The 9,229-nt window shown below is 29.2% G+C and overlaps 1 protein-coding gene across 1 annotated transcript; it reads right to left on the bottom strand.

The window, feature by feature from the left end:
• Positions 1–3,371: 3,371 nt before the first annotated feature.
• Positions 3,372–6,850, bottom strand: LOC112599281 (heat shock 70 kDa protein cognate 4). The gene is made up of 4 exons (XM_025346096.1): positions 6,744–6,850; positions 5,380–5,649; positions 5,168–5,316; positions 3,372–5,100 (listed from the first exon to the last, which is right to left on the bottom strand). Exons 2-4 carry the CDS (start codon positions 5,582–5,584, stop codon positions 3,487–3,489), a joined length of 1,968 nt encoding a protein of 655 aa, XP_025201881.1. The 5' UTR covers positions 5,585–5,649; positions 6,744–6,850; the 3' UTR covers positions 3,372–3,486.
• Between the last annotated feature and the right edge of the window lie 2,379 nt (positions 6,851–9,229).

Raw genomic sequence — 9,229 nt, 5'->3', positions numbered from 1 at the left:
ACACATCAGAGCTAGCGCTAAGAAAATTTTAGAACTGCCCAACATTTTAATATTTTTGTACATGCAGATTAACTAAATTTGCCGTTCGCTAAATTCGTTTAACAACCACTATTTACTATAAAATGACTACACATGTAAATTCTTTATTCAAAACTTTATTCATTACATTATTACAATTAATAATAATAACAAATTAAAACATTTTTTTTTTTTTTTAACAATATTTAAACATTGTGACAGTTATGTATTTAATATTTATCACAGATATCTTATACTATATAGAAATCAGCTGTGGTATTTATTACCCGTTATAAACTTTTAGTTTTTACCAAGTATGTAATTCATATACTATATTATACTATATTGTTCTGTGTTATTGGTAATTATGGTCGGAGTTTAAATATTGAATGGTCACATTATTATTAGTACTGTATTGCTCGAATTGCTTCGTGTTATCATATAAATTATACAATCTTCTACATGTATATGATAATAAATGTTATGGAATGGATTCATGATTGATAACATTTGTGGTGATAAAACCAAACAAAAAATATTAAATAAAATACATATTATAATTAAATTAAACAATATTACATAATATGCCAATAATACAGAAAATTCACGATTTTTGGTAATGACCAAATTGGCTTTTAGAATTGCCCATTTTAATTTAGAACTACCCATATTGGTTAGAACTACCCATTAGCGCAAGCTCTGATACACATATATGTCGGTATAGGCACGTCCGTGTTTTTAGACTATGCTATGCTCTATTAGCGACGAGCGTATAGTTAACAGTGTACGCGACACTATGGAATATGACTTAGGAGGTACTATATTCGTATGATATTATATTGATCTGCACAATGCGGCACGAAGACACCACATTGTACAGGGAACGCAGAGCTTATAGAGGTATATAGCTAAACACTCAAAACCAACCACCTGCACCAATACAGATATAAATATGCCGTTGCTAGGATACATTTTAGGTATTTTGTACAATCACAAGACCTTGTCCGAGAGTTCACGCGGGCCCACAACATGTTTATATATATATATATATATAATATACCTATTTAACCAGACAATCCATATATCTATATCTATGTATATAATGCGAGGTAAATCAAAATTAAAAAAAAAATACTTATACTAAATATGATTTAGTCCATCGCGATAAAACAATAATATATTATATACATAGTATAGGGATACTTTTAAACCATCATGGCCCCTATATATAACCTAATTATATATGTTTGCATAATGCCATAGTACCTAGTAGATCGGTAGTTAGACTTTTTCCGCCTAGAAATAGACGGATACAGGATACCTACTATAATTTATATTTATATTTTTTGTTTGATATATAGGTCCATTATTACATTTAATTGATACATCTATTGATAATTTGGTAGATTGGTATGAACACCAAGAATCTGAAATATCTGAAGCTTATTTAACCTTTTCCCCTAAATAAGCAACTCGCTTACAGTTCTGTACTTAAAAATGGATAATTTCCAGTGGCGTAAATTGAACCCAATTGGCAATTTCTAGAAGCATATATTCTCAATTTATAATTTCCGAAACTACTTATAATCCAACTTCCTAAGTAAAATCCTTCCTAATAAACTATATATTTCTTTAAATAATAAATACATTTGAATTATTTATAAAAAAAATAATATAATTATTTAGTAACCACAGAATTCTGTGGTTACCATAGATAATAATCTAATTATCTATGGCGGTTACACAATTTTAGAATATAGATAGGGATAAAAATTTAATTTATGAAGTCTAATACATGCACAAAAATTACAATTTTGTACCTGTTTATGTATATATATTATATTATACAAAAAAAAGATAGTTACAAAATTAAAAATAATATCATAGGTATACAAATTTTTATTTCTATGACATTTTGGTGGTGCAAAAACACACCTTTGTACCAACATTATTGGTTGTTGCACGGTTGCACCACCTAGTTTGCGCCACTGATAATTTCAATAAAATCCAATACCAAAACAAGTTTTAATAGCACGGAGTACTTAAGTCTTTTAATTAGTAGACTACATCAAATAAAAAATATTTTAATATCAATAATCAATCACATTAAATCAGTAATGAAATAATCATATTTCTATTAATTATACATAGGTGGTAAATTGTAATATTTCCTTTTAGATTCTGAGTGTAGCAATGAATTTAATGATTTATGTGTTTCTTATTTTATGTACAACATGACGAATATCGATAAAACAAGATTTAACTTAAAAATACCAGTACTTATTTTTACAATTGGGAAAAACAAACAAAATACTAAGGAAAACGGGAATTTTTATGCAAACCCATTTTTCGTTAAATGTTAAAATTATCGTTTTCTATTAATAACATATTTTGAATATTTTTAAGTTGTTTATAATTTTATAAGTAAAAGAAATTTGAATTTATTTGTATGTAGTTTATCAATTAACAATTATTTACTTGGTAGAAATAATTTAAAATTAAATAGATCCTACAAAATACATTCTTATCTGCACATTTTTTTATATACATATATGAAGTTAATTAGTTAACATTTTGTAGTTTTCATTAAAACTTTTTTTATTTTTACAATTTATTGTTAATTATTTTAAAGTACTAGTTACTGAAAATATAACATTTAAAATGTACATACTTATAAACGTTTCCAAGTTCATATTTAGACGAAATCAATTATTTTAATATAATAAAGTAGCGATGTTAATAATTATTTTGTTAGTTTTTTTAATTCGTGAGAACTTTTATGTAGGAATTTTTTACTGTTGTCTGATTTTTATAAGATGTTAGTATATTAAAATTAAATATAATTTTGGTAACATAAGGCTGATGGACCGTTTTTTGTTTAAAATTTAATTTACGTTACATAGGTGATCAAACTAGACACATCTAACGTACAGACAAGTGGTAATCACTTCCCAACATGTTTCATTTATAATTTTGAATATAAATTACATGCAATACAATAATTATTCTTAAATAACAAAGTTAAATAGAAAATGTATTCCACAAGATGAAATTCATAAATCTTAAAATTTCAAGCATAACTTAAAATACAATAATTTAGTTAGAACGACCAAGTTGTTACTTGATTTAACCATGTTTTTAGATTATATTGCAAACCTAGAATAAAAATAATCTTCTAAAATTACTTCCTTCAATTTGTATAAAGAAACCATGATACATCATTTAAATACAATGAAACAAAGATGTATCATTCACCGAAAATTACTGGTTTTCCTTATTTTAAAGTTAACTTGCAAGTAATTACTAATTATAAAATAAAACTCTAAGGGTTAGAAAAGAAAAAAATAAATCAATTAACTGTTGATGATTATTTTTATTATCAATAGAAAGTAAATGCATCAGAAAAAAAAATTACATGTTCTTTGTTGGTGTTTAAACGATGTAGGAATGTGCTGAATTGTAAATAGATTAATCAACTTCTTCAATAGTTGGACCAGCTCCTGAACCAGCACCTGGAGCAGGACCACCAGCACCAGCAGCTCCTGGGAATCCAGGCATACCACCGGGACCACCTGGCATACCAGCACCACCACCAGCACCGGCATATAATTTAGTGATAATTGGGTTGCAAATGGCTTCCAATTCTTTTTGTTTGTGTTCATATTCTTCTTTTTCAGCCAGTTGGTTAGCATCCAACCACTTGATAGTATCATTGACTTTATCCAAAATTGTGGTTTTGTCAGTTTCTGGGATCTTGTCCTTAATTTTTTCATCTTCCATTGTGCTCTTCATGTTGAAACAGTAAGATTCCAAACCATTCTTAGCAGCAATGATATTCTTTTGTTGTTCATCTTCATTTTTGTATTTTTCAGCGTCATTAACCATGCGCTCGATATCTTCCTTGCTCAAACGTCCTTTATCATTGGTAATGGTGATCTTATTTTCTTTGTTGGTAGACTTCTCAATAGCACTGACGTTCAAAATACCATTAGCATCAATGTCAAAGGTGACTTCGATCTGGGGGACTCCACGTGGTGCTGGGGGAATAGCAGTCAACTCGAATTTGCCCAATAAGTTGTTGTCTTTGGTCATGGCACGTTCTCCTTCATAAACTTGGATCAAGACTCCAGGTTGGTTGTCAGAGTAAGTGGTGAAAGTTTGTGTCTGTTTAGTGGGGATGGTTGTGTTACGCTTGATAAGAGCAGTCATCACACCACCAGCGGTTTCAATACCCAATGACAGAGGAGTGACGTCCAACAACAGCAAGTCCTGGACTTCTTCAGATTTGTCTCCGTGCAAGATGGCAGCTTGTACTGCAGCACCATAGGCAACAGCTTCATCGGGGTTGATGGACTTGTTTAATTCTTTGCCGTTGAAGAAGTCTTGTAACAATTTCTGTACTTTGGGGATACGGGTAGAACCTCCGACCAATACAATGTCGTTAATGGCAGATTTGTCCATCTTGGCGTCGCGCAGAGATTTCTCTACCGGTTCCATGGTGCTACGGAAAAGATCGGCGTTCAATTCCTCAAAACGGGCACGAGTGATGGATGTGTAAAAGTCGACTCCTTCAAACAATGAATCGATTTCAATGCTTGCTTGAGTAGACGAGGAAAGGGTACGCTTAGCGCGTTCACAGGCAGTCCTCAAACGTCTCAGCGCTCTTTTGTTGGTGGTCACGTCTTTTTTGTACTTGCGTTTGAACTCTTGTACAAAGTGATTGACCATTCTGTTATCGAAATCTTCACCTCCCAAATGAGTGTCTCCGGCAGTCGACTTGACTTCAAATATTCCATCTTCAATGGTCAAGATTGATACATCAAAAGTACCACCACCCAAATCGAAGATCAACACGTTACGTTCTCCAGATGTTTTCTTGTCAAGACCGTATGCAATGGCAGCGGCTGTAGGCTCATTGATGATACGCATTACGTTCAAACCGGCAATGGTACCAGAATCTTTGGTGGCTTGACGTTGAGAATCATTGAAATAGGCAGGTACAGTGATAACAGCGTTAGTTACTGTTTTTCCTAAATAGGCTTCGGCGGTTTCTTTCATCTTGGTCAAAACCATAGACGAAACCTAATACATAATTAAAAAAAAATTAACATTTAATAATTTACATCTTTTAATCAAATATAATATTTACCTCTTCTGGGGAGAAGACTTTGTTTTCTCCTTTGTAAGAAATTCTGATTTTAGGTTTACCACCATCACTGATTACTTCAAAAGGCCAATGTTTCATATCAGCTTGTACAGTAGAATCTTCAAAACGTCTACCAATCAATCGCTTGGCGTCTGTAATATTAAAATATTAATACATTAAAATATCCATAAAAATACTAGCAGCCTTAGATTTACCAAAGATTGTGTTGTTGGGGTTCATGGCGACCTGGTTTTTGGCAGCGTCACCAATGAGACGTTCTGTGTCAGTGAAACCGACATAACTTGGTGTAGTACGGTTTCCTTGATCATTGGCAATGATTTCTACTTTGCCGTGTTGGAAAACACCTACACACGAGTAGGTTGTACCCAAATCAATACCAACAGCAGGAGTTTTGGCCATTTTTCTTGATATGGAGTGTATTTGTATTAAGGAATATATGAAAGTCTTGAGTTTGACAGAAAGTCCTTTATTAAAAAAAAAAAAATCATTATTCTATAAAAAAGATACACTAACATTGAAATTATGTATTCAGTACAATAACAAGGTCACAGAATAATTAAAAATCAAGTCTAGCCAAATACATAACAAATATTATAAATGAAACTAATGAATTTGTTTATTTCTTAATATATAAATTATAAAATGTAGCACATATTCCTTAGTTTAGAGCAGCGTTTGTTTAACCTTTTGTCATGGCTACACAATTTTAAAACATTACATTTTAATTAGCAATATAAAAATGTCTATAATAGGTAACTTATGTTAAATTATCATAGAAATTATAATAGCTGTTTGTTTATGTAAATGATTAATAATTGTTTGTACGTTTAGAGTCATTTTATATACTTCGCAACGTACTGATTAAAAGGGAAGATATCAGTCCTATTAGTCATCATTAAAAGAATTATTTTATAAAAGTAATGAGTCATAACAGATAAATATTATAAACAACTAGGGTTATATAAAAAAAATATAGATGACTTGACAATAAATTGAAAATTCTAACGTCACAATATTTCCTGCTAAATAATTTTAACTTGGTCCGTTCTCGATAATGAAATACAGACCTTGGTCCAACAGTTAACTAGGAAATAATACTAATGGAATGGTCATAAAACGGACAGCAATAAATGTTAACACGTTAGTTGAATATTAGAGTTAACTAAAAAAATAAGGTGTGGGAAATACGAAATGAACAAATAGGTTACCTATACGGATTAATGGCAGACTGTGCAAGATAAAAATAAGGTAAGCAAAAGGAATCAAACTTTAACAGAAAAACACTAACAGTAATAGAAAAACGAAAAAGGATAAAACAAAATATTTAATAAAACATGAAGAACAATAGAATCGCACATGTTTGCATATAACCTTAAAATTGTTTGACATAATATATTGTAAAAAGGCTATTATAATTTTGTTACGCAAAAAAATTAAGTCAACGTATTAGCTTTAGAATTAAATCATGTTTTTTATGTCGCGAAATCTTTTAATAATAAAATTGAATATATTTTGGACACTTAAAATGAGATAAAATAAAATAAAAATATATACTCACAGACTAGTATCACGGATAGTGTCCAGGAACAAAATGGAAGATGTCGAACGACGAGAGCGTAGCCGTAGTGCTAATAGTGCTTGCAGTGGTAGTGATTTGTGTTTGTTAGGATTGGTGGTGGGGAGACACTAGTATAATGAATTCGTTCACCGTTGTCGGCAAACGCACGGAGTGTATATAAATTGGCCTAGTAGTTATGAGTGAATGAGTGGTGGGAAACGATGGTTCTAGAACATTCTAGACGTTCCATGGAGGAATAAACAGTAAACACAACTATGGTTTCGGACGGTTACGTTTTTGTAAATTCGTATTTCGTATACACATTACACTTTACATTTTACTTTACGTTTATACTTTAAACTTTTATACTTTATACTATATAATGTAATCGTATCGTTAATGTCCGTTATTTCCGGATGTTTACTGAATAGTGAATACGGTTGTTTTAGAGTTTAGAACTGCTTTATTTGCGTTTTTCAGAGTTTCAAACATGTTACTCGTGTGTGCTTTGGCCTTGACGTTAATTATAGTGGACGATAGGTTGAGCCTTGTCTTTTGTGCGGTTCACAAATCGCAGATTATATGAAATAGGATATTAGTTGAATGATTTCTATGGTGAAATAAAATGAATATTATCCTTACAGGATTAAACACACTTATGATATAATATATCTAGTAGGATTCATACATGATCATTTAATGTTGTCAGTTTTTTGTGACTTATATTCAAACAACAATTAAATTTGTTAAATATCCAATTGTAAAAAGTCATGAAGATAGATATTCAGTGGTATGTCTGAAATTAAATTCTATTGAAAAAGGAGGGGGCTCTAATGTTTAATATGAACCTATGCCATGTGGCATGTGAGGCATCGCCTCCACACCCTCTCATAAATAATTCTTAACAAATTTTTGATCTTATATATATATTAATTTCAAATAATTGTATTATGTCAAGTATTTAATATAGAATTATTACCCAATTTTTTTGTTTTTATATTTGACATTTAATAATATACATATAGTAGGAATATAAGAAAAAATAAAACTAAATAAGTTGTGAATACTTTATATTTTATTTTACAACCACACCTTTGAAAATTTTGAAAATTAAAATACTTTTTTTTCTCACTGTCAATTCTATTTGTAAAATCTTTCTATGTGACATGTGTAGAATAGACAGATTTGTAATGGTGATTTTTATGGTGCGTATAAGTTCTTACGCATGACTTCATTTTTCCCATACTAGAAAAAAATCACTCATATGTTTCTAATTAATAAAGTAAGTGCTACTATTAGTATCTTATAAAAATTAGGGAAAATTTCTTTTTTATTGTATTTTTTGAAACTTTAATATTCAAATCATTTTTATTTTATCTATGAAATTTTTAGCAACAGTGATTTCTAATTTAATATTTAATTCATAAATCCTAAAATATAAAGTAATAAAAATTTTATTTTTGTATTTACCTATTTTGTTATTCATATATCATATATCTATTTCAATCAGAGATGGATTCAAAAATATTCCACGGGGGGAGGGGCAAAATTGACTTAATACTTACAAATAAGTTTCCTAGATTATAACATACCTAATACGTAAAAGTAACAAAAGGTTTGTTTGCCTCCAGGAAATAGGAATACATAAAAGTAAAAATTGGATTAAAAAAAACATTTTAAAATAATTATTTTTAAGTAGGTACTTAAAATATGATGCTATATTAATATCTAAGAAAAATAAAAAAATAATAGCTTACAAAACAGTTTTGTTTTATTAATGAAAAAAACGATTTTATAAATTTACATAATTCGATATATATAAATAAAAAGTGCTTATATTTTTATAATACAAAATTGAGTTTTTTTCCAAAATCTGTTAATTATATTTTGAAATTTTTATCTTTCTACTTTCATTCTAGCCTTTAACCAAGTTTTAATTTGACATAAAGACGAAAAATTTCTTTCTACCTTTACAATAGAAGACGGCAATGTAACACACTAGTCACTACACAATATAAATTATTATATTTTTTTTTGTAATTTTATAATACTCTGGTTGTGATGAACTACGAAAATAATCTAAACATTTAATATATTATATAGATATACATATTTTTAGGGATGAATGGCCAGGCGATTGCTTTCTTGGATTCACCCCTGATTTTAACATAGTTAATATAAATAAATTTACAATATAAAAATATTATGTTTGCTATAATTTTAAAAAAAAAATATTTTTGAAAATGAAACTACAATATTTTAATTTTTTTGGAATATAATAATTTTTAAGGGGGATTGGTGGGCTTTTTTTCACCAATGGTTCTAAATTAACTTTAAAATTAGTGCATATGATTGAAAATTGGTATTTCAAAGACTAATTTAAGCAAATATCTCAGAAGTCTTATGAGTGTTTGCTCATTTTCTGAAATTATTTAATAAACTTTTTTAATATTAGTTATAAATAACATATTTAAATTATATAATAT

The sequence above is a fragment of the Melanaphis sacchari genome, unplaced genomic scaffold (assembly GCF_002803265.2).
Source record: "Melanaphis sacchari strain LSU unplaced genomic scaffold, SCAv2.0 Contig50_pilon_pilon, whole genome shotgun sequence".
Taxonomy (NCBI): domain Eukaryota; kingdom Metazoa; phylum Arthropoda; class Insecta; order Hemiptera; family Aphididae; genus Melanaphis; species Melanaphis sacchari.
This window is presented reverse-complemented; position numbering and strand designations above follow the sequence as displayed.

Excerpts from the sequence above, each read along its gene's own strand:
- LOC112599281 (XM_025346096.1), bottom strand. The coding sequence starts at position 5,584 with ATGGCCAAAACTCCTGCTGTTGGTATTGATTTGGGTACAACCTACTCG. Across the intron at positions 5,317-5,379 it reads CCCCAACAACACAATCTTTG|ACGCCAAGCGATTGATTGGT; the intron begins GTAAATCTAAGG and ends TTAATATTACAG. Across the intron at positions 5,101-5,167 it reads AAGTCTTCTCCCCAGAAGAG|GTTTCGTCTATGGTTTTGAC; the intron begins GTAAATATTATA and ends ATTATGTATTAG.